Below are 26400 nucleotides of genomic sequence, written 5' to 3' on the forward strand. Positions count from 1 at the left end.
TCTACCAGAGGCCAGTCTAGATCTAAACAAAGGTGAAAATTTCTTTTTTTAGTAAAATACCTGACTTCCTCTTCAAAATGCGTTATGGATTCAGAGAGCATAATGACAAGCTTGAAAAATGTGAGCTTGTTCCTGAACAGAAATAGCCTCCCTCCCCCCTCCTTTTTTCAGCAGCAGTGAGCTACAACTGGATAAAAAAGATATTCAGGGTATAACAAAGCATTAGCTGCCTGAGATTATGAAGAAAGTGTCCCGCTTCACTAGTCAGACTGGTTTCTTGCTTTGATACAAGCAGAGTTTCAGAACTTATTTCTGTTGGAAATAGTTTTCCAGGAGAGGAGAGGAGGTGTCTCTACATTTCCCTCCACAACCCCAAGTGTTTGCATGCAGACCAGGATGATTCCCAGCTTCCAAACCCCTACCCCACCTGCTAGACGATTTTGGTGAACATAAGCTTGCCCTTTGTAGACCTTCATCCACTCCCTCTCAGCCCCTCCCCCCCCGCCCCATTTTCTACACATCTTAATCACTCTCTGTTTCTGCTTCAAAGGCCGCTTGGGACCCTAGTAATTTCTTTATGAATTCAAATCACAGGGTAGCCTTAAAATTTTGGAGAATTAACAGTGTTTGACATATTTAGCATCCAATGATAAGAGGGGGAGAAAGGTCAGGAATGCAGCAGAACTGACACCATAAAGCGCATGGCTTACAACTTGTGGGTTCCCTGAAGATGCTTTCAGGATCAGTATGCCTTTCCAAGTATTTGCAAATAATGATATCAATGCCACAGATGGTCTGGTCTCAGGAGCTCCATCCTGTAGCTAATAGTGCTTGACAGGCTGCACTCTGCTGTGCATACCCATGGGACTTCCATACTACAATGATAAGAGCCATTTTGCCATTTCCCATAGACGATTCTCAGTTTCACTTAGTTTGCTGTTTTTATTAAACTCTTGATTGCTGGAGTCAGGAGATCATGAGATAATCTCAGTTTCATTCAAATCATGCCAAGACCTAGCCATCAAGAATGCAAAGAACAGCTGGGTGATACAATGTATGAATGCATCCTAGAGGCTAAGAAACCAAAGGAACCCAGTACGTCTCATCTCCTCAGACTCTATCAGTCTCAGATAGAGTTATTCTTGTTCTCCTGGGGAGGGAAGGGGCAGGGAACACAGGAAATTCAGTTGAGTTCAGTTACTTCTATAAATGACAGCACAAGAATTTTGCTTAGGTTAAAAAAACTATTTTATAGCAAACCTTCTGCTGAAAAGACCTAGGGCCTCCCTGCTGTGGAGGGAGTTTGTCTGGGTGTCCTTCCTGGCTTTGAGGTATCCCTTTTTACGAGCTGAACCAAAATTTTCCAATTTTCGGCTGTTATATACATTCTTTAAAAAAAATCTATTTCACAGCCTTAGCAGAGACATAGTTGGCAACTAAAACCTGAGAGAAGATTTGTTCAGTACATACAGAGTGTGGTCTAGCACAGACTTGCTGGAGTATATGGAGATTTCTTTGTGAACTTGTTCTTCACAACTGCCAGCAGCTGAGCATGGGAACATGAGCTCTCTTGTATCCTAGGGACTTCTACTGGGCTTCAGGGAGCGAATGACAGGAAGGAGGACCTTGATGAGAAGAAGGTGACTCGAAGAGCCACATGGAGACAGGGTTCAGAAGGCATAGAATCACAGAATCATAGAATCATTTAGGTTGGAAAAGACCTTTAAGATAATTTGGGTCCAACTGTAAAACTAATACTGCCAATTCCACCACTAAACCATGTCCCTAAGCACCATGTCTACAGGTCTTTTAAATACCTCTAGGGCTGGTGACTCAACCACTTCCCTGGGCAGCCTGCTCCAATGCTTGATAACCCTTTCAGTGATGAATTTTTTCCTAATATCTAATTTAAAGCTCCCCTCATGAAACTTGAGGCCATTTAAGAGAATAAAGAACAGGATAAGGTTGGGTAAGGACCATCATAGTCACAGATTCAACAGTCCTCAGGTTTAAGCCTGGGCCAAAATGATCAGGTACCATAGAAAAGCATGACAGATGTGAAACACTGTTTTCAGGGCCTGAGCTTATTTTACAAGGGCTGAGCCCAGTACCTTACAAGAGGACAAAGTAATAGTTTCCAAATCATTGAAAGAGAAAAAACAAAAGCTGAAGAGAATTCTCTAAGATGGGAACAAGTATTAGAAGTTGCAAAAGTAGTAGAATATACTAAAGAGGAATGATTATGTTAGGTAAAGCTTCCCAGAAGTGAGATACAAGGAAAATCTGTGGTGGAAAAACCTTAGCTTGTGAATTTAAAGTCAAAAAAGTAAAAGCCTTCAACAGAGCAGCTCCTCAAACAGCTGGGATGCTCCCTAATGCTCCTGGCAGAGAGAGGTAAAATCTCTATTTTGTCTCATGTTCTTTAATCTGGGAGTTACTTCTTTCAGCAAAGGAGTCTACTCTTCCCCTTCACTAATTCAGGCACTGTTCATTAATTTATTCAACAAAGGACTAGCTGGCTGGAATATTGACCCTCTCCTGTTTCTTGGCTGGGCAAACTGGCTACTGGAAAATGCTGCTTTTCAGTGCTTTTCACTTCTCAGAAGTATGGGCACTAGTTCTGAATTCTTTGGCATTTCTCAGACACAGAGGGGGTCTACACCAGGGACCAGCAGCCACCAACACAAATCCAATGCTGTGGCTTTCTGATTAGAAGTTGGAATATTTTGCCCCAGAGCTCTCACTGGTTTGTAACTGCTTGAGCTAGAGGGTCAAGCTGCTAGCAGAAGCAGGGAGAAGGACTTTTTATCTTTTGTGGGGGTGGAGTAGTTCGTCCATTATCTGAACAGCACTGTTACACATCCTGTAAGAATTTCTATATGAAGGGTGGAGAATAGTGAGGTATAATGGGTTATGAATATTGTACGTGACTGGAGCAAAGAAGTAAAATAATTTTTCAGTGTGTATGGGATTGTGTGTGAACATTTTTATCTAAATCATTTTTATTTTTCTAACACAGGTTGTGGTGAGTCATACACTATTTTCTGGGACCTACCAAAGATGACTGGGAAAGTCATAGCTACTGGGAATAAACTTAAACTTGCTGCACTGTGGTCTGGCTCTCCATTAGAAAACCTTTAAGAGCGTCCACTCTGCAAAAATCTGAAAGCACCTAACATACTTTATAAATTGACTCTGTTTAAGAAGAACAGGATATAAAACATAATAGCTGAATAGAAAAAAAACAGTGACCTAGAACCCAGTGTGCCTCTGAAGGGGGAAGATAATATCTTAGCTGACTCCACCTCCATCAAAATGCCAGGGTTTTTTGACAGATCTGGAAACTAACACATCACAGGATATAAAGATTTAAGTGACCTGCTCTTTGGAGTGGAAGGGATGAAGGAGGGGAGAAAGCTTTAAATAAGATTTGAAGAATTCTCCCCTTTGAGGCAGTAGAATAGAAATATTTTGTGAGTTAGAGGCCAGGATTAACTGGTCAGACCCTAAAGCAGGACTACTCAAGCAATCGCTCCAGCACAACTGCAAGGCAAACCAATTTTGATTGGGCTTTGCCAAAGTGCGGAGCAAGAGCAACTGATTAAGGGTGGCTAGCTGCAATGAGAAACTGGGACTGGGAACTATGAGCACTCTCTCCTTTTCATGCCCATACGCACATCCTATGTGGGAGATGACCTCATCAGAAACTGTGTAACTCTGCCCATAGCTTTCAAGGCAGGGACTGTAGGGAATCTGGTCCCAAGATGTTCTGTTCTACTTTGTGGTTTTAAGGTCTGTTCTGAGGCTTTAAGAAAATTGGCCCTGCCATTGCTGCCAGCAGAAACAGAGCTGCCTGGTTAAGACTAGCCTGCTGATGTAATCACAGTCTGCAGGAGGGGAAACGGCCTGGTGTGAGAGTACAGGTGCATGATTCAGTACTGGTTTATGGGGCTGGTTAAAGGACTTGATAACAAGACTCAGAGGATGCTCAGTGAAGCCACAAAAGGTCAAAAGTGAGTGTAAATCAGGAATCATGGCAACATAGAGGCAAGAAAACAAGACCATGGGAACACAGCTTCCCTGGGAATATCCATTATTTAAATGACCTTCTTAATTCAGCTTGCAGAGAGACAAGGACAGTTGAAAACAGCTCTGCTGGGCTCTTGATGGGGCTCTGCCTGCATTATGATGTTGGAGTTTGGCATCTACTCCCATTCCTGCCAAACTGGTTCTGCAAGTTGGCACCGTGGGAAGCATGATACTTTCTGTAAAGCAGTTAGCATACTGGGAACAAAAAGGTTAACCTCTTCAAATTTTAGAATGACTCTAAAAATGACCAGCCTCCTTTCTAATATTTAATGACCAAAGATCCCAAGAGAAACGCTAATACTATGATGATTAGCTGGGAGTAAAAGGTAAACAATGTGGATTTCTTTGCAGAGACCATTTTTTTTGTAGTTTCTGTGACCACACTAAGGTCTTACAGTGGCTGACTGGACTCATCTTTGTACATGTGTCACCAAAATCAGGAATAAACCTTGTAACACCAATGTAGTGTTAAAAGGCAGGCATTCTTTATTCACAGCATTGGCTGCACGGGGGATCGCTCCACCTAACGTGCATACTGCAGATTACATCAACAAAAATTTATATCATCTGGTTACATACCTATGCATCAAATTTCCAGGAATTAATTATCATATTTACATAGTCATTATGCATGCATCCTTAAAAGCTGAGGGGCATCTCTAGTGGTCCCTGGTGGTCTCTGGTGGTCATATCAAGTGTCCTTTGATTGACCCCTTCTTACGTGCATGTGCACTGCTAATGTACCTTGTTTCTTTCTCCATAGCACCTAAGTAGAATGTAAAGTATGTAAGGTAGGACACCCTTCACCAAGGTTTCTAAAACACACCACCAACCTGTTGCTTTGATTACATTAATACACTCCTCAACCTATTATTAAAATAGATAGGATACATAGGTAGTAGCTTAGCAATTATGTTAGCATTTTAACTGTCCCATCACCTTGGTTTCAAAGACTAAGATACAGATCAAAGAATGCATAACAAAACCACTACTATCTTGGTTACACATGAACCACGGGATTTACTTCCTAACATTGCAAACTCAGTGTTGTATTTTTATATACAATCTAGAACATAGAAGTAATCAGTATCAGTAATGTTGGAATGTTACAGTCTAATAAGCTGGAAGAAAAGAAAGGGAGCAACAGAAAGCCTCCTTTTGCTGTAACTTTCATAGTCTGATGCTGCTATTCCTTCTGTGTTGTACATGAAAGCTGTTTCACCCCCAGCTGACATTCATGGAAAGGTAATGTTGTCCTCAGCTGAGTAAAACTCAGTTTCCTGCTTTGTACATGATGTCAGAACTGGTGCTTACTGGGGCAGTGCATTCACCAGTGACAAGGGATCAAAATAAAGCAGCTTCAGTTCAAGTAGAAAATTAGTTTTGAGCAGGACAATTTGGAAGCAGAAAGTTGAAAAAGTGAGCTCTGCCACATCCTTTCTCCCCTGAGAGGAGGGATGTCTGCCCTCATCCAGACATCCCACACTACAGCAATGTCAGCATATTTATAGTGTAAACAGGGAGTCAAGTATACTAGTATTGACCAGCCAGTGATTTTAGGCTTCTGCAACTTTGGCTCTAGATGGAGAGGGGGGAAAATGAGGGCAGAGTCAGGCCCAATGCATTTGCTCTGGCCGGAAGCAGAAACCAGACCTTCAGCATTTTGTTCAAGCTACACAGTAAAATCTTTCAGTGCAGCCTATTCCAAATGCATGACACTCTGCAGAAATGAGACTGGGCATGCCTGCCAGGAGCCTTGAGGCAGATGCTGTCTCCCATATACCAAGGCACTGCATCATCTCCTAGACTGAACCGTGTTGTTGCCAGTATTTACAGATTCACTGAGATGCGTCAAAGCCCCCCCAGCACAGACACGGAGCTGCACAGCCTGCCACTGAGATATTTACTGTCTCTTCAGCATATCAGGAGGATCAGGCAGTGTACACACACACAGTCACATACACATGCGCGTGCGCGCACAGCCTGAGGGAGTCCAGCCCCCAACAGCGGGGCCATCCTTCTGCTACTGGATTTTTCCAGCCAGAGCATCTTGCCGGCTCTGCTGTAATTTATGGAAATTGTTTTCTGACGTGGGGCTTTTTCTGTCACTACAGGGACCCACCAACTGGAGGAGGCAGAGCTGCAGTCAGGGCAGGAGAAGGGAGGGAGAGGAAGAGGTGGGGAGCAGAGGAACACTGGGGGAGTAGAGATGACAGAAGGAGAAAAAGGCACAGTGACACTTCAGACATGGGTGAGTTATAACTAAGACAGCAGGAAGAAAGGCAGAGAAAGGGAGAGAAGGAGAGCTGAGGGGAAGGGAAAGGAGCTCAGAGACTGTCACCCTCAAGAGGGCAAACACCAGGAGACAAGTGCAGGGAACAGCCCAGCATACCAAGAAGGACTTGTTCTGTCTGAATCTTCACCATGAGCACGAGAAAGAGCTGCCCCCTGCCCCTGGGGCAAGGAGACCAGGAGGAAAAGCGGAGTGAGGGTACTCCTGACCTGGAGCCACAGGAGCGTGAGGTGGAGCTGAGGAACAAAGCTATTATGCAACAGAAGAGGCGCCTTAAACAAGCAACCCAGTTTGTGCACAAGGACTCTGCTGACCTGCTGCCTCTGGATGGCTTGACAAGGCTTGGCACCTCCAAGGATCTGGTGAGTCTGGTGGGACCCTATCTGGGAGGAGTCCTCCTAATAGCCTTCATATCAGTTGGGAACTTCTGCCAGGCTTTGTGAAAGGGTCATGGGTTCAGCAAAGACAAAACTTTCCTTCAGCATCATCTACAAGCAGGTCAGGGTGTGGGGAAAGAATGAGTTGCCCATTTTTTGCATCCATCTTCCCATGCATCCCCATAGGGACCAAATTCCTCGCAGAGGCAGGCAGACATGGGCTGGAAGAACTCCCCAGGATCCAACTTTCCAATCACTCGGTACGTAAATATGTTCATCTGACATGTATATTTCCATGTGGGATGTCTCTGAAAGCCCCCATGTATCCCTGCATCATCCAGCTCAAAAGCAGACTTATTCCTCGATTCAGCAGGGTGGGACGCAAGCACAGTTCATGAAATTCCAAGAGGCTTACATTTGACCTTGCCACCTTTTTGCATTATTCTCTTTCCCCCCACTGTTTGGATTTCCGGAGGGGCAAGCACAGGGCAGGACCGCTAGCCATGCACGCAGGCAGCTGCAGTGGCCAGCACCTGTGGATAAACACCTTTTGTGAGGAGGCATGGGAGTGAGGCCTGTGGGCGTCTCTTTGTGGAGATGGAGCAGGAAGCATCAGGGAGGGCATCTGCTCCAGGAGCCTGGGCAGCCTGTGGTCTGGAGGGACTTCGCCAAGGCAGGGAGCAGTTTCCCATGGGATTTCTTGCTGGTTTAACTGCATGCATCTTCCCCTTGCTCTGGCACTTCTGCTGCCTAACTTTTCCTCTTTGCTGTGGAGTTTAACTGCTAAAGGATGTGGAGGTATAAACCATTTTTCCAAAAGAAGGGCTGGGTCTGGCCAGTGATATGGACACAACCATTTATTCCAGCTGTGCCAGTGGGTGTCATAAAAGATCATGCCCCTCCCTGCAGTCTGTGCTTCCCTCTGTATCCTCAGACCATCACAGCACCACCACAGATTCCTGTGCATGTATATCTCCTCCAGTTGTTTCCTGGCTCCCTTGGCGGGCCCGATAGCTGCTGGCAGTGAGGTGCTGCTGCATACAGGGGCACACATGTGTGGGACAAGCAGGGTCCCAGGCACAGAGTCTGAACAGAAGCTATTCCCCTTGCAGAAACCTTTGGGTGCAGCCACGTTCCTGAGCTGGCAGACCCTCCCTGCAGCTGCTGAGAGTCCCTGTCTCAGCAGAGTCAAGGGTAGCTCCTCAGAGTCACCCTGAGCTGTCACCTCATGCTCTGCCACCCCTTTGCAGCCACACTCAGAGCTTTCACTTGAGCATCTCTCTGGTTCTGAACAGTTGCTGTCTAAGTACAAGAAGGGAGTCACATAAGCGTTGTGTAGTGAGGAACAGGGCCTCTCCTCCCCACAGGGAAGGAGGTCTGGCCACATCGGAGCCTAGAGGGCCTCATCCAGGCTGTCAGCACTGGCTCTTCATGCCCTGCAGTGCTGCAGCTGAAACATCTCAGGAAGGGATAGCGAGATATACCCCTGGGCTCTTCCTTGTACAGCTTTTGGCAGGGAATAGGAAGGAACCACCTTTAAGTCTTTTAGTGCATGTTTGCTGAGCTCATCCATGAAGGCAGAGAGCAACACGTCTATCTTCTTTGCTTTGGAATTGACTCCTGTCACCCCGTGCCCCCAAAACGACAACTGTGGTGCCAGCCAGAAGCCTCTGTGAGAACCCTGCAGAGTACGGGTGTCAGTCTTGGCCTCCAGAGGCTGGCATCCTGAAGCCCCAAATACTTGCTCTAATGAGACAGGCTTTGTCTGAATCACTTGCCACAAGGAGCTCCCCTGGTCAAATTATCTATTCCAGACAGACTTCCTCGCATGCAGAGGGCACTCATTCATGTTTGGTCCATTAGAAAATGACTGAAACATTTTTACCATGGAGCTAGGGAGCAGTGAATAAAGCATAACATCTCATCTGCCATGGAAATTTTGCTCTGGTATTAGAAGGCACAAAATAAAATGCAGCACCTGTGCCAAGTTCACACACATAGTGCCATACCTGGGGTCAATGCAGTAGCTGTGGAACCTGCGTTTCTGGTTTACCTTGGAGTAAGAAAAGAACGAGGCCTTATATTTCCAAGAGCAATTCGGCAGTCTCTGGAACTTGATGGGCCACTGTGATATCACTGTGATGTTTTGGGGGCTGTAAATTTGAGTCCAAAATATGCTTTCAGGCACTCCTGCAGCCCCACGCAAAACTCCATTTATGTTTCACAAATTGATCTGGCTTCCTCCTGGAGGGCAGGAATGCAGGGCTGAAAACAAAGCAGCAGCAGGAAATGCTAGAGAGGTTGATCTTGGAGAGAATGCAAAACACCCCAGTGTAAGTGCTATTGGACTCTGGGAAGAAAGTTTTATTAATTCTCCAAAACATGTCTCTACTGACAGTGCCAGAGACTTCAGCTGTGGCAGCTGCACATGTCCTAAAATTAGAGCAAGGCCCCATGTAGTTTAAAAAAACCTACATCCTTTCTTATACGGTCAAAGTCGGGCTGTTTTTGCCACCCTTTTCTGTGTAATCTGGGTGTGCATTCAGCTTATGCAATACATCCAGCAATGTCTGGGATTTGATGCCCCCATCATGTCTCCAACAATAAGTAATTATACATTTCAGTTGAGGCCTCACATTTCCAGCTTTATAACACCTATGAGCGTGAGACTTTTTTTTTTAATGGCAAAAAAAGGTAGCTGTATGAGCTAAAATATTCTAAAAGTACCGAGAAGGTCTGAAGATCTGGCTTCTCCCCTCCCCAAAATCAAGATCCTCTGTTCATACCAGTCCACTAATCATGTCAAGGCCTTGAGATCTCCTATTGGAGAGCCTGAACCTTACAAATTGTACTAGGAACCCTCTCTGACTCTTCTAAGAGTCCTGAGAGGGCCTCCCTTCCTGCTGCTGGCCACAGCTACCTTAGGTCCTCCCTCACCATTCCCTTCATCTCATTGTGTCTTAGCGACCCAAGAGAGACAAGAGTCTCCACTTCTCCATTTCTCTGGTGAGACAGAAGACAGGGAGGGCCCCAGGAGTCTGCTCTTGAATCAGATGCCTCCACGGTCCCAAAGCTCAGCTAATCCCCATCAGTGCTTGGCCCCTTCCCAGCCTGAATGACAGGAAGAACACAGAGATGGCCACTGCAAAGGGCCTGTCCGTTCTGTGGGAAAGGTTGCAGGAAGAGGAAAAGGTCCTTTGCATGCCAGATTGTGAGAGGAGACAGGAGAGAGGATGGGAATTTGGAGACCTGCTGTTGCTGTTGGTTTTCTGCCCTTTTCCCATGCCCCAGATATTAACTGGCAGCCAAACTGGCACTGTGCTCAGAGTATTTAGGGAGTGAGGTACAACGGCCAGCTGTGCTGTGGGTCTGCACAGTAGGCTGGGAAAAGACCAGGAACAGAGGGATATTTTTACCTCATTTTTTCAACTACTGCAATGTCTCTCATACAGCATATGAATGATCTGCCGCTTGAGTGACGGGGAAACAGAGGCATGAGGGACTTAGCACCTCGCAAAGAGCAATGCTGAGTGCAACAAAAGAGCCCGTAACAGCTCTCCTACTCCAACCATTGGGCAAAACTGACAAGTCAGTGTGCTTTGAGTTGCAATTTACACACTTCCCTGGCCTCAGCACTCTGACCAAGCATAAAGCTAGTCTGAAGCACACACACACTCATTGGCAGGTCTGGTCTAATTCAGATGTTTGGCCTGCACATTGGTAAGATCCTACATCAAACTGCTGCACCATCTGAAAGCTGATTTTAAAAAATTTTTCTTTAGACATGTAAAAGCAACAGTTTATGCTGTAGTACATTAGCCCCTTTAGATTCATTGCCTTTACTCACTTAGGCAGTTACTGAGAATGGTATTGTCAGCTCTGAGCAGCTGCTTTCCTGGAGAAGGGCCATGGGGCCAAGTACATGGAGAAAGGACAAAGCTACCTCTGACAGGCCTACTTCACTGCACTGATGCTGCTTGTTGTTGATTCCATAGCTGTGCAGGGACTGGAGGCACTAGATCAACGCTGGGCAAAAACTAGAGCATCAAGGTGATGACAAAGGGAACTTTCTTTCAAAAGCAACACCTTCCTGTGTATGAGTGCAATATTGGGACAAGAAGGTTTTCAGTATTTTTCTTCCCTTTTGGTGCACCTCTCCTTCCACCCAGAAGAAAGGAGATAGGAATGAGGTAGGAATATGAGATACAAGAGATTGAGTAAGATACGTGAGAGAGGAATAAAGTTTCTTCAGCTGTTGATATGGCTGATGGCACTCCCTTCTAGCTGTGAATAACGTAGGGCTTCTTAGATGCTCCCCAGACTAGGAAGGGCGCCAAAATTGCATCACTTCTGATGGAAGGGAACAGAGACAGACTCCAAAGAACTTTAGAAGCTAGTTTTAGTTTCCTATGCAGGGGAAGCTTCTTGCTTCACTACAAATAATTGCCTAAAATTTCTGAGTCCTACCTTCTTACCCATATGTATATCACACATATGCAGCATCTCCTGTCCCCTCCCACATTAGAAGATGTGGGTGTGCCTGGTTGTATGTCAGCACACACTCACCAGGTAGCATACTGCAGTACCTGAACAGGTATGAGACTGCCAACTGCATGTTTAGCTGAAAGAACAGAAAGATATGTTTGGGGAGACCATGCATTGGGCATGTTCTTCTCCAACAATTGCATCCCAGAGACCTACCTGTCACAGACAGCCCAACACTTTAACACCACCTTAGGGGCTACAGAAAAAATCTGGGGATTTAAAGAAAGCTTTTTGGGATAAACTTATCTTTCATCAAGATGATCAGTTGGGTCAAGCATTTGCAATCTGCTTCCCTGGGCTAGCAAATGTCCTTGTCCTTACCTCCATACTTAGCTGGGATTTCTCTTTCTTTGTGATGGAGACAGCAGCCACATAGTGTGGTCCAGCGGCGCCTCTTGGAAGGCAATCTGAACAAGCTGCGGGGCGAGACCAGGGTTCAGTCTGCATGGGTTCAATCTCCGCTGGCAAAAGACCAGGATGAAAATATGGAAGAGTACAGGAGAAAAGAGACTTCACCCCTGCTAATACAGTGCCAGGTAAGGCAACAACACAGTGCTGCTGATTTCACAGCAATGGCAAATACTCAATGAGTTCCAGCTGCCCCACTCCCAGGGGCCATGCTAAGTTATTAATTGCAAAGCCAGCTGCAGCTAGAGAGAGCAGATTTGCCACATGGCCTCTCCTAGAGTTTGGATTCAGTTCTTCCAACAGACAGAGGAAAGCCTTTCTGCCAGATGCATTCCAGTTGTCCATATTTGAATATAAATTACCTTAATCACATCTCCTTCCTTTGGAGGCTAGTTTTCCCCTAATATGAGTTATTTCATAACTGCATACAGAAGCAAGAAGTGTCTCCTTATCACTTCAAGAGAGGTGCCCCTAGCTAATTTACACTTACTGGATCCAGTCTGGTCTGATTCTCTCAGGTGTCAAAAGACATCCTAAGAAAGTGGCTAACTGCTCTGAATTAGCACTGTTGCATTTCTTGATGCAAGCAGTATTTTTAGCTCCCTTTTCTTCTTATATCCTCCTATACAGCAGAACACACTCCTCCCTGGCACCTGTAGGTGAGAAAGCACATCCAAAAGCTGTGCCCCATGAAAGAGGGCTGCATGGTTAGAGCTGTTCAGAAACAGGCAGATATGAGACTCACCAAGATATAGACCTGGTATACAAAATCCATTTCTAAAGCTGTGTTTATTTCAGTTATCTGTCCTAAAGAACATCTCACATGTTAGAGTGTAAAGTCTATGCTTCCAGGAAAAACACAAACATCTCTGAAAATTCATTTGGCACAACTAATTATCATATGAACAGAGCCTGGTAGCAAGTTTCTGAAATATTCAGGTTGGGTGGCTCAGGACCGTGCAAAGCCACTGCCTGGTTTGTTTTCCAGCCTTTACTGTTGCAGTTAAGCATAGCTTACCCTGGGTTTTAGGCTCTGATGCAGCTAAGTTAACATAAGCATACTTGGGAAAACAGACTAGTAGGATGAATGGCTTTCAGTGTAATTTCTCCAAAAAGTTGGAGTCTTTTTTTTAGCAAATGAAGGTGTTTCTTTTTCTTTAATCACCACTCTGTATTGTTCTGTAAGAGGAAACTCAATGATAAAGGCTGTTTTTTTGCCAGGCATGTGCATCAGACAAGGACAGGCATAGGTAGGTAGGTATATCACAGGGGCAGTAGCTAACTCAGCACCAGAGTCCACTACTCATTCCCCTTTTGTGTTTCTAATGGACTGTACCCCAGCTGTCACACACATTACATTTTCCTTCATGGAGGAAGGTTAATGAACACCACAGTCAAGGAAATAGATCTAATGTTGCACTTAACTCTACCTGAACTCAGCATCTTCTGCACAGGCATTGCTCCCTTTTTCTGCCCTTCTTAAGACCAAGTCACTATTTGTCACAATTAATCTTCTTTCATTGATGAAAGGAAAGCTCTCCTCTCCTTCATTTTAGTCTTGCTGCTTTTCATGTTCACATCCGTGAACTTCAAAAAGCCTCACCTGTAAGTAACAGATCTATGGCAGGAGCTAGCACTCAGGCTGCCAGTTCATTTTAAACAGAGAGGTGAGCTGGTACCTTTTGGAGAAACTCTTGACTATGGTGTAGTTTTTATTAGAAATGGAACATGACCCCAGTGAATTCTCTTCTCTCTGACAGCAGCTCCTGAGAAAAGATCATCTACTAGCATAAAGCTTCCATTTACACTCAGGCGAGTGTGCTGAAAATTTCAAAGTGGTAAAAAATGCATCACCTGACTAGTAACTGAACTTGACTAGGAAATAAAGCTGAATAGATGTAGACCCCAGTGACACAGAAATTCAGGCAATAAGTGTTTTCACCGAAACAGGTTATAGTTGCCCTGTGCCTAAGGCCTTTTTAAGATTCAGAGATCATAGACCGTAATAGTTGTACTGCAGAGCCACTCACCCTCCTGTTTACTCTAGATAAAGACTAATGATGACTGGTAATAACAGACTGAAAATTCTGAGGCAGAGATGAGAGTGGGTAATGTGATGAAAAGTCCTATTAGTCCAAGAAGGATTGCAGTGCTGATCAGCTGCCTGTGTACTTTTTACCTAACCTACATTTTATTTGTGGTATGCTGGACAAACAGTGGTATAACTGGAAGGTGGGTAGCTATTATGAGGCTGCTGGAGATGGTAACTGTGCAGGGCTGTTTTACCACTGAATGAGATGAAATGTTGTTTTCTACAGATAATCACTGTCCTACTACCCTAGCAAATTTCTAACTTGCAACTTTCCCAGCCTGCTCTGAAACAAAACTCAAGAATCTGCCTAGCCATACAGCTTAGGTTTATTATCACAACAATGTTAACAGCTCATGCATCTCAGGTCTGCCTGCTCCCAAGGTGATTCCTTAACAATTGCTATCCATACTCCATGTCTTCTGTTTCTGAAGAGCTGATACGACTCCTTTTCTGTAGCTGGGCAATGAACAGTTGGCCTCTGTGTAACCAACCACAGGGATGGTTAGCTCTCTCCCAGTAGAATCCATGTCTATTAATGAGGAAGAGCTGATTCAGCTGGACAGTTGTAGGCAGGTTGTAGTCTGGGCAGATGATGGGTAACATACCTGACCTGACACTTATGGCTAATATACCCGCTTAGGTAGTGAGGAGGCACAGGAAAGCCTTTTCTATGAAGCATAGTACAGAGGATGAGGAAGGAGATGCTTAGCATGTGTCTGCACTTTGTGTTTTATCTTGCCTCTTGCTTTGTGGCCTTGCTTAGTCTGGCCACAGTCCCTCCAGGCAGGGCTGATGTGTCAATGAGGATCAGACAGCACAGATATTACAGAGCTCTAAAAGCAGAAGGGGAGGCATTTTGTCATAGAATGATTGGGTTGGAACTGATCTTAACAATCATCTAGTTCCAATCCCCCTGCCATGGGCAGGGACAAGGGACTGTCCTCTGGGTCCTGTGAATTTCCAGGCTGTTTTTTCTCTGGACTTTGTAATACCAACTTTTGCCACAATGAGCTGTTGTCATGAGGTAAGGTAGGATGCTTCCAGGCAGGCACTACTCCTAGTCCTAAATGTTTATACTTGACACGCCAGGCAGCCCGGAGCCATGACAGCAATATTTATTCTTTTATTCTAAAAGTAAATTCTAAATTTACTTCTGCTTGAAGAAGCACAAGTATTGCCAAAGTCAGGAACTTGTAGAGTGCTTTGCACCTCTTCCCCTTCTGGGAGGTTCTAGCACACTCCCCTACTTGCTTAAAGCAGATTTGTGCCAAGAGGCAGGAGGCATGCATGAATGAAGGGCAAGAGAACGGGTGTGCATTCTGGGAACAGGCAGAAGCTCAGGTGGATCTCCTACCAGCTCTGTCATGTGTGATCTGTATTACCATAGGACGGCAGTTCAAGCTGCTCCACAGTGAAATGGAACTGCTTATTTGTGAAGGAGCTGGGGGAACATTCCTGTACGAATGTGCAAAGAACTGCAGAGGGAGCTTCTGGCAGCTGGTTTCTCTGTGTTCTGACTCTGTTTCATTTATCATCCAGCTGGTAACAGGTTGGTTAAGTTTTGTGTTCTCCTAACCCGTGACTTTGTACTTCTGTGGCAATTTCCATACCATGTGCCAAAGACCAGCCTTGGATTGAATGTAGATGCCAGTGTGGCTGAGACTGTAAGAAGCACATGATATAATAGGAAAGGCACAGTGCTGGCAGCCAGAAGTTTGTGAAAGCTGTCTTGGCTTTGGCTTTCCTAAAGTATTTAGCATTATATGCCTCACTTGGCTGTTGTAAGAGGCCACAAGTGTTTGCAGTCACATGGGACTGTTGATTAACTGGACATAATTCTTTATGAATAAGACATGCTTTTTTACATTATAGAAAAAAAAGTATAATAACCAAATCAGGAGCTGTTGAAAAGATGCATCTGTGCATATTTTCTGTGTAGCTACTGCTTGAGCACTGCTCTCCTTGTTCCTAAATAAGGCCACACGTGGTAAATGCTCATCCTTCTAAAACTACCAATGTTATTTAAATGTACATCATATATACATATATGTCTTACATAATTCTTGGTGAACTCTGTAAAACAAAATAAGTTGAGATCTCAAGCTCCAGTGGTCTTGCACTTCTTGAGAATTTCTCGACTAAATGGCCATTCTGGGAATATGGTGTATCTAAATGTTCAGAATGATGAAATTCTCTACATTGATGTACTGCAGGTGCAGTTTAGACCAGAGGAAGAGCTTCAAAGCAAAACAGACTTGACGTTTCCAGCATGTACTCTCTGAGGTTGCCTTGAGTGCAATTAGTACTCAAGATACTCTTGGTGTTGTGTGTGTTTGCAGCATTCCAGTATTTCTCACTGGAGGTTTTTTATCCTTTCTCTTCATAATAACTCACAAATAGCACATTTTTTAAAACAATATATTGGAAATACTGGATGTAGCTCTCTGCGATGATTAACCCATGTAATAATCATAAACAGATTTAGTTAAGAAATCAGGAAATTGAGATACTTTCCTTGACCCTTCTGGTGCTGCCCTGGTAGTCATGCTGATCTGCTTAAGGTGTTCAAAGCATTTAAGCTCATCAGGAATGAGCATAAGGGTAGAGGAGCTGTGGGAGGTCTGTTGCTGCTTCTGAGTGTCTCATGGCGCTGAGTGCCATAATGGATGGAAGAGAAAGAATCACAGGAAAAATACAAATGATAACAGGAGGAAAATGAGCCTTCAAAGAGGGAGACTTTGTGGTTGGTTTTTTTTGGGGTGTTGCTGCAAGCCAGAGCCTTGAAGAACTAGACCATCAAGAATGGGTATGGTTAGGCACTATAGGTAGGTGCAAGCCATATTTTGCAGATGGCAGTTACTCCATCTTTTCCAGTTCCTTTACTGTCCTGCTCCTCCTTTCTTTTTTGTCTGCACATAAACTCTTATTGATGTCCTGGACAACCCTACTTTTTGAAGCCTCTACCATATATGTTCGGCACCTCTGGCCTGCCATTAAGGACCTCTGTGCAGAAGGGACAGAAAACAGATGGCAACTACATCTCCTGTTCCCTTTCAAGTGCAGAGGGAGGAAGAAATGAAGTGGGCAAGGCACTGGGGATTGTTCCAGTAAGATCATACAGAGGTGACTCTGGTGCAGGGCACCCAGTCTCTCCCTTTGCTAGGTGACACCAGCTGTGACTATTGTATTTGTAGTATTCATGTCATATTTCTTTAAAGAGCTGTCTAGGAACTTAATGTAAGCCCCACACAAAACAGACACCTCTTGATTAGGTTGTTTCTTGGATTCAAGAGTCACTTGGATGTGTCTGTTATCTTGGGAACTGTCTTAAATTCAAGCTCTTCTCAGGGACGCTTGTCCTGGGTGCCTCCTGCTTCTTCCACAGACACCTCCCTCTCAGAGCTGTTCAACTGAGAACAGACGTCTACCTCTGGAACACTGTTCCCTGTGGCACCAGAAGAAATGGAGAGAGGAAACCTACAAAAGCTGTAGCACATGCTTATATTCCTTTAGAAGCTTTTGTCATGTCAATTATTGCTCTGCTAATAAAGTCCATGTGTCTTTTGACTGCAATGCTGCTAAGTTAAAGTAGCTAATAACAGATAAGTGTCTGGGCAATCAAATACAAATTAAAGAAGACAAATTCAAAAAGTTTTTGGCAGAGGTTTGCAGAGCACTGGGGACACCATCATTGTCTTGGATGAGTCTCCTGCCTTCTGACTACTGCCTAAAAGCACATCTTTGGCTGTGTTGCTAAGGGAGGTCTAAGGGATTGTCACACTGTTGGAGGAGTGGGTGTGCCAACTGTGAGCCCACAGTAATTATCTGTTGTTGTTTTTTCTAGTGCCAAGGTCAGGTATTGAAAGCAACCGTTAACACTGGGTGTCTACAAAATCTCATCTCCAAGAGCTGTTTAAACCAGCTGGGGTAAGTCTTTGCACAGTAGAAAAGGAGGGGTGGCTAAAAGAAAACCTATGACAAGAATGTAGGCACTTTTTATTCCCAGTCCCAGTGATAATTACTAGCAGCTTTGCATGTGCACATGGCTGTTTAGGAGAAGATGCAGAGGGTGGGCTACAGGGCAAGGCATAAGGAGAGCTGGCAAAGTTGTGTGCAGACCCCAGACTAGGAGGCAGAGCTATGTCATTCTCTCTGTGTGTACTGCAGGGCAAAGCCTCAGCTTTGGTTAGCCTTAGTGGTGAGGAGCCCAAATGGACAGTGTTTTACAGTTTTGCTTGTGGAATCTGCCTCCAAGCATGCCATATGAAAGAGATTCCTTCTCTTGTGGGCCTGTTCCCAATGAGACCAAGAAGTACTGCCGTCAGTGAAAAGTCCTGTTTTTCCTCCTCTTCCTCCACTCGAGGCAATAACACCTCTTGTGTCCCACAGGCTGGAAGAAGTGTCTGCCATGGACTGTGGAGATCTCTCTCTTCCCATCCCCAGCGTTGTTGGCCGAGTAGAACATATGGAGTTGCAATTTGGCCAGGAGACAGTGCTGTGTTCAGCGCTGGTTGTAGGTGAGAGTGCTGGCCCCTCCTCCCCCCCAGTTTTCCTGTGTCCCTCTTTCCCTGCCAAGGGCATTTAAAAGGATCTCTGGGAAAAACATAATGCGGTGGGAGGTTGGTGACATGGTCACCTCCATTGCTGGCCAAGATCATTATGTGCAGTGAATACCCTTAATGTAACCAAAGGCAAAGGGCATAGGAAGACTACAGAAAAGACAGAAGATACTGAAAGTGGGGAGAAGTGAGGTGCTTTTTGGTCTTAACACAGGATGTGGAAAATTCTAATTTCCTTCTAAAATGGACCTTTCTTAAAATTATCCAGACTGCTTGGTTAGTCCTCTAGTGCCCTATATTCTTCTATTGAATGGGCACTTGTGTCTTTGGCTGGATGAAAGTAATCAGAGAAACTGACAGAGGGTACAGCTCATTCCCCAGAGTGTTTCTCTGTGTACTCATCTGCCTCTGCTGCAGGGAGCACCCTGGAAGGATCTGGTAGCCCCAGAGTAATGAGTCTCCCTTGGTGTCCTGAGGCAGGACCCTTTAAAGAAAGGAGCCATAGGAGACAAGGCCAAGTCAGCAGGCACTGGAGTACACCCAGAAAACAGCAGAAAGGCTGCATGTTCTGCATTCACATCAAACTATGCATATGCTGAAAACAAATTAGTTGTATTTTTTCCCCTGTTCTTTCTCTCTATTAGTCTTCCAGCTTTACCCTCTTGCCTTTATCTGTCTCCTCATCTTTGATGATTACTATTCATCTTCCAAGGCCTCTCCTGCTCCCTCTTTTCATGTCCATTTCCCCACTTTCCTAGTCATCTAGAAAGAGCTTCCTCCTCTTCCACAGCCCAGTTCAATCTTCTTCCCTGGTTTCCCCTCTACTTGTTCTTGCCCTGCATGGGGAGACTGTATTAGTACCAGCACAGGAGAATTTAGCCCAGTTGCACCTATCTGTTTTGCTGGGATATAGAAATGGCTGCCTGGAAGGAGCAGAACTGCTACATCTGTGCCTTACATCTCCCTGTGCGCACAGTGCTTTTGCTTATGTGGTTATAGATAAATTATAAAATACAGCCACTGGTTATAGGGTAAGCAGGCATCCAGGAGACTTGGGAAGTGTTAATGATGTTACTGGTGGCTGCTGAACCCTGCAGGGTCCAGGACCTGGGTATTCCTCCTTCCCTGCCACTGCAGTTGAAATGGATGACTCTAAGACCCAGAAGGTCGCTCTTGCCCATTCCATTGCATGTTCTTAATGGCAGGTTCAGACAGTAGCAAGGCTGAACATATATTCCAGAGGCACACAAAGAGAGGACACAGACAAGCCAGCCACACAGATTACCACACAGAACAGTGCCTTTACCAGCAGTCACATAAACACCAGCACAGATAGCCCAGTCCTGGTCCTCATCTCTGGCTGGCCAGGACTGAAGTTCATTAGCAGGAGATTACACATCCTCAGTCTCTAGATTCACAAGCACATTCATATTCACAGAGTCTTCAGACAACAGCACAGCTTCTAGGTCTGCCTTATATCCATGCCTGGACTCTGGGCCCCTTACCCAGCCACTGACCCAGACCTCAAGTCTTTCCAGATGCAGGCTTTCTTCTACTAACTGGCTAGACCAGATTGAAGTTGGCTAGCTATGTATACAAAACCACAAGCATACAGGATTAAATTCACTGGGGAAATATAAACATACCTAAATCTTTCTAGTTAGTGGTATATAGACCTCTTACAACATATGCCCTGTACTCTTCAGTTACTGACTGATAAACCTAAGGCCCCTGCTGACCCTGGTCAGAGCTGGCACCCAGAGCTCTCTTGCATGCTGATGTCGCCAGTTGCTGGCACCTAAACCTACAAGCTCTGTGACCCATAGTCATTCTCCAGTTACCGGAACTTAGACCTTGCAGTCCCTCCAGTTTTTGGCACCCAGCTGTGTGAGCCCAATGGCCTGTGCTCCCTTCCCCAGTTACAGGCAACCAGACTCCTCTTGCACACTGGTCTCTCTACTTGCTGGCACCTGTGAGCTATGTCCCCTTCTCCAGTTGCTCACACAGACCTATGAGCCCTATGGCCTGTGGTCCTTTCAGTTACTGGCACCTCTCTTGCATGCCAGTCCCTCTGGTTGCTGACATCTAGAGCTATTTGCCCTGTAACCCATGGCATCTTCTACACTTGCTGAGAATTAAGGCTTGCAGCAGTCACATGTAGGATAAAGAGGTTACACAAAAAAAAAATTATTTAACAAAATTATTTAATAAGAAGATCGGGTAGATTGTGGCCATCAGGTGCAGGGTTCAGTCAGACAAGTGAACTGACCAACAGCCTGCTTACATGTGACTGGCCCCCTTATCCCCCCCTCCACTCCGTTATTCCATGCTTGTTCTTCCTTGATCCACCCTGCTCCTTGCCTTCTCCTGCCTTTGGCCCTTCCCCTACACAGCCCATAGTAAATTTTACATGATTCAACAAAGCCCTTCTGATATCTCATAGTAAGCTTCAAACAATCCCACAAACCCCCTCAAATGTCTCATAATAGTCCTGAAAATCATGGTGTCCTTCTCTTATCAGCTACAAAGTTCATTTTGACCTTCTTCAGGGCTGTGCCTAAATAGCTCCTTCAGTGGCTCATTAGCCAGTGGCAGAAGGGTGCTGGTCTTTGTTATTGACACTGTTACTATCTGCTTGTTAATGCTTGTGTGTTTAATTCATCACTTTCCTTGTTATTTGTTATTTACTTTATACTGAATAGACCATAACCATATAACTTTATGAACCAGATGCTCTCATATTCCACATCCTCTTACAGGAGACGCACTTTCTTTAGAAGGTCAGTATATATAGTCTTGAGCCTGATCGGTCTCTTCTCTCTTCTCAGATGATGAAATGCTGGATTTTTGCATTGGTCTTCAGACTCTGTTGTCTCTCAAGGTAAGGAAAAACTTCTTGCTTACTGTAGGGCTCCCCTCAACAAGATCTCCAAGATTTGGTTGCTGGAAGCATCAGAAATACTTACAGCCATGTCTTCCAGGGTGCCGCTTGTAATGCTTGTTGCACAGCTGCCTGGCTGTATGCAGTATGCTCTGAGTCACTGATTCCTCTCAAGTCCTTCTTAAAGGTTTTAAGAAAGGAATCACCTAATAGGATACTATCACGTCTCCCATTCTTTGTATTCTTGCCCATACAAGTTGCAAAGAGGAAAAGGAAACTGAAAAGGAGACTACAAAAGGCAAGGCACATGGTTATATCTGTTGCCTTTTGAAGGCAGCTGTGAACAAGATGTGCCCTTGCTTTGAGTCAAATGAAGCTGTGTGACATTCAGTGCCCAACACTAGCCAGACATGGGTGGAACAATTCCTCTCCTTTTGTCAGCTCAGCTCAGGGTTAGTGCTGTGCTGAGCCTGGCTCCTAGGTGGCTCAGAATATGGCTGCAGCAAGCTTGCTCTTGCCTGTCAAATATTTGTGGCTCAAAAAGCATTGGGCTGAATGGCCGACTGATGTGCGGACATGACTTGGAGTCACACGAAGAAGGGAGGAGAATGGCCCTATGAAGGGTTTGGGGAGGAATCCATTGAAGGGAATAGGAGCAAGGAGGCAGCATGGGGAGACAGGGAGGGGAACTGTAAGGTCTTTACAAACCCAAAGTGGGGTTGTTTGATTGTTATATGTGTCTTCCCCAGCCATAGACATAATGAGATTTGCTATCTAAAATGTTCACCAAGTAACTGGCTCTCCCTTTTTTAGTGTTGCATCGACTTGGAGGAAGGAGTCTTGAGATTTAAAGCACTGAGTCAAGAGCTGCCTTTTCTACATGCCTCTGAAGAGCCTGGCCAGTGACTGGCTGCATTCCCCAACTCTGGGGCTGAGGAGACTTGTTGCCATGAGAGAGAGATGAGGGTGAGGCTCACATGCCCCTAACCTTGCTGAGTTCTAGGCTGAGGCATTCACTGGGGAGTGAGATAAAGGCAAATGGGTGCTGGAAGCTGTTGTTGCTGGGAGTGCCTCACCTTGAGAGCTATCCCTCCTTTCAGTGGACCCTCTTGCTTGTCCCCCTGTGCCGAATGGGCATTTTGTTCTTGTTTTTCTGTCTGAGTCACTCCAATTTCTGCTTCTGTACTAAATTCACTCTATCCTTTTAATGACTTATTTTTACGATACTCTCTGTTCATGAGACAAGACAGTCTCTCTGACAATCTCCAGTTGTTCTGTGGACAGGAAGACAGCACTTTCTCCAAAAGCCTCCAAAGATTGCCATGAATGTTTCCCTTCTCTGCCTCAATGTAAACTGACTCCACTCCCTTTCCTTTGTGGGACAGGCTCTGTGGTGAGTCACTTCACCTATACTCTGGGAAGTTGGATTTTGTCACTTTTTGATGGCTCAGAGAAGAAAAGTATTTTCTTGGAAAAACCTTGCAGCAAGAACACTTCTAGACTTCTTAATTCTAATAAACATTTGCAGAAATGCTGAGCGTAGATGCTTAGAGTATAGCGGACACTCACAGGGGCTTGGGCTTTGCCACTGCATCCTTGTCCACTAAACTATATTATATGAATGGCAATGCTTATCATCTCTTGGCATTATACGCAGTAACCAGACTTGCACACCCTGTTCTTCTGACCAGGCCTCTCCTCTCTGCACTCCAGCTGCTAGAGCTACCTTCCTATCACCTCTGCTGCATCATGAGAGATCCTGCCACTCAGTTTAAATGCTGTAATGAATTACAGCACCCAGAGTCTTCTGCTCTGCCAGCTGCTTTCTTTCAACTTGAAATCTAGTGATTGGACACAGATACATCATCAGCCTCAAATCCCAGCATCTCACAGCCCAACTTTGCTACTCTGCATGAAACAAGAACTAGACTTCCTTCCAGTATCAGCTCAGGTCAGAGAACTGTGAAGTCATCTGGGATGTCCAGGGTGATGATTAAGGCACTTAATTGTTGGGGGTTTAAATTTTTTTTTTTTTATTATTATTTTTTAACAGAGCATAGCTGTATGATAAATACATAGTCTATTCTTTACTAGCTCTGGGAAAGATGCACCAGATCAGGGCTTGTTCCATGCCTCATGACTATTGATTCACTATCCAAACTCTGCACAAAGTCCCTTTGTCCACCCTTGGAATGTCATGACATACCCATTTTGCCTATCTTCCTGGATTAAACACCACTGGTTCTCTTCCTTTTTTTATCAAACCACTCATTGTTTCTGTTGTTCTTCTCAAAGAACTTGTGTATGCATTTTTTGCTTTTTTCTGTCAGTTCTTTCCTAAACCAGAGGCTGTATTCTGTGGTTTAACACATGCTAAGGACAGCAGAGTGTACAACCTGGCTGATGCGATTTGTGATGCACTTACCAGTGTTAGTTGGTGTGACTGCCATTTGCTCCTCCTATAGTCTCACCAGGCTAGAGACTTTTATTGTTAGTCATATCCAGCAGTTTCTGATCTGTTCCTTGGCTTCTTTGCCGTTCTTCTTCTTGTGCATCTGATTATTTCTGGCTACATGAACTGCTTTCCATGAATCTCCTGAATGCCACCAACAGTCCTCTCATTTAAGTCAGGACCCATGTCTACTTGATGACCCTGTCTTCCAAAGTACCAGTAATTCCTCCTGGATTTGTATCACTTGCATATCTGACTGGGTTCTCAAACCCAGGGGTCTTTAATGACAGTTCAGATTTATACTAAAGCTGGGTGCACTCTGCTGAAAAAACCTTGTTTGCAACAGATGAAACACCTGTTCCTATGTGCAGCAACTTGTTTAGCTTCCAAATGTCGTTGCCCTCTAAAAATGGCATGTGGAACATCAGCAAATAATATGCTAAACCTGACAGATACCATGGCTATTACCTCTCTTATTATTCATCCACTTTTATAACCTATTAAAAAAACAAACAAAACCCTAAACTCAAACCTTCAACATTAAAGCTAACTCTAGCCATAAGCCAAACCCTAAACCCTAACCCTAGATGTGACCATAAAACTAACTCCTTAAAGTAACCCTAACCCAAAATCCTAAACTTAACCCAAAAAAATCCCTAACCCTAGCCCCCAACCCTAAGCTCTAACCCCTAACACAAACTCTATCCTTAAACCTAACCCTGACCCTAACCCCTAGTCCTAACCCCTAGCCCCTAACCCTGAAAGTTAACATAATCACCTAATTTTAACCCCCTAACCCCCAAACTCTAACCTTGTAGGCATAACCCTAAGCTCAAATACTAAACCTAAGGATAACTCTAAATCCTAACCCTAAACCCAAGCACTAACCTTAACCATAACCCTAACCCCATACCTAAAATAAACATCTAACCCTGCCCCTAAGCCTAACCTGTAAACACTAACCCTAACACCTAGCCCTAAACGCTAACCCTAAACACTGACCCTGATGCTAAATTTTAACCCCTAACCATAACCGTTAGGCCTAACACTAACCCCCTTAATCTTAACCTTAAACCTACTCCCCTAGCCCTAACCCCAAACCCCCTAATCATAACCCTATCTCAAACCCTTAAACCTAAACCTATCCCCTAACCCCTAATCATATCCCTCACCCCTAACCCTTGATGTAACCCCTAAACATAAGCCCTAACCCCAACCCTAAACCCAAACATAAAAACTAACAAACCTACCGTAACACTAAACATTAATGTTAATCCTACACCCTAGCACTGGCCATAACCACAAATCCTAACCCCTGGCCTAACCGAACTCCATAAATCTAACCACCTAACTCTAAGCCACTTATTCTAACCCACTAAACCTAATTCCAAAAGTGAACCCTAATCCTAAACCTAATGCTAAATCTAATTCCTAATACTAAACCCTAACATTAACCCCTAAACTGAACATTAACCCTACCCCTAACTATAACCCTATCCCCTAAGCCAAAAGCCTAACCCTAAACCTAAGCTGCTAAATCTAAGACCCTAACCCTAACCACAAAAGTAACCCTAGTCCTAAAACTAATTCCTAACCCTGACATTATCCCTAACCCCTAATCCTAACCCTATCTCTAAATCCTTACCCCAACAGCCCTAACCCTAAACCTTACGCTATCCCATACCCAACCCTCTCTCTTACCCCTAACCCTAACATTCCAGAGCCTGTGTCGGCCTTTTTAGGTGCCACAAGGGGCCCCAGGGCTTTTGCTGGCCTTTGCTGCCTTCCAGAGAGTCCGACAGCTTTTGCCAGGCTTTGCTGGTGCCTACAAGTGGCTCCCAAGGGAAAGTGAGGGCTACTAACAGCTTTCAGTCCTGGCCATTTCTGTGTGGGACCCCTAGGTGGTGGGTGTGCATTTTGGAGCTGAGCTCTGGTGAGGGTGTAGGTGAGGGTTACATGGTAGAGCAAGCGCAGAGCCCCAGCATTGGTGGGGCTGTAAAGAGTCTGCCAAGGGAGGAGGAGGACCACCAACAGCTTTCAGTCCTGGCCACTTCTGTGTGACAGCCATGCCTGGAGGATGTCCATTTTAGAGCTGGACTCTGGCTACGGTGAGGGTGTAGGTGAGTAGGCAGTCTTCCCAAACTCAGACTGAAGCCAACAGGATTCTTTCCAATGATTTAAAGGGTGCTGGATGGGATCCTACAGAAAATTGGCACAACTTTGAACTGACATTTCTATTTTGACTAGTGCCTGCCATTTACAGCCCTGCAGATAATTGTGCACTAGCTGCTGTTAGAACGCACCAGGTGCTGTTCTTACATGTCAGTCTTAGAATAACTCTGCTTTTGCCCAACTTCAGAACATCCTCCAGTCCTGAAGCCTTTCTGTGATTCACATGCCTCATTTCTCAAATCACCAATAGTTCAGGTTCCTGTGCAAATTAATATGCTACAGAAGGTGAAAATCACAGCTCAATCTGTCCTTCTCTGCATAATGAATCTTTCTTTGCATGCTCCTTACATTCCCCCAAGCAAATAATTCATTCTTCCACACTGGTAAGTGACAAATTGGCTTCTTCCAAAAGGAATTCTTGCCTTCTTAGATAATCCTTTTAACACTCCCCTGTACCCTGGCTGCTAATACTCTCACATTGTGCCACTATCTTGACAGCCTTTCCTCTTTGTTCATGTAGACTGTGCCGCTT

At 44.9% G+C, this 26400-nt stretch overlaps 1 protein-coding gene across 1 annotated transcript; it reads left to right on the forward strand.

Moving 5' to 3' along the window:
• Window positions 1–6216: 6216 nt before the first annotated feature.
• NRIP2 (nuclear receptor interacting protein 2) lies at window positions 6217–24198 on the forward strand. Its single transcript, XM_075110325.1, has 6 exons — window positions 6217–6744; window positions 11670–11840; window positions 17649–17731; window positions 18194–18321; window positions 21192–21244; window positions 22058–24198. Exons 1-6 carry the CDS (start codon window positions 6514–6516, stop codon window positions 22148–22150), a joined length of 759 nt encoding a protein of 252 aa, XP_074966426.1. The 5' UTR covers window positions 6217–6513; the 3' UTR covers window positions 22151–24198.
• The last annotated feature ends 2202 nt before the right edge of the window (window positions 24199–26400 follow it).

Source organism: Phalacrocorax aristotelis, chromosome 1 (genome assembly GCF_949628215.1).
Source record: "Phalacrocorax aristotelis chromosome 1, bGulAri2.1, whole genome shotgun sequence".
Classification (NCBI taxonomy): domain Eukaryota; kingdom Metazoa; phylum Chordata; class Aves; order Suliformes; family Phalacrocoracidae; genus Phalacrocorax; species Phalacrocorax aristotelis.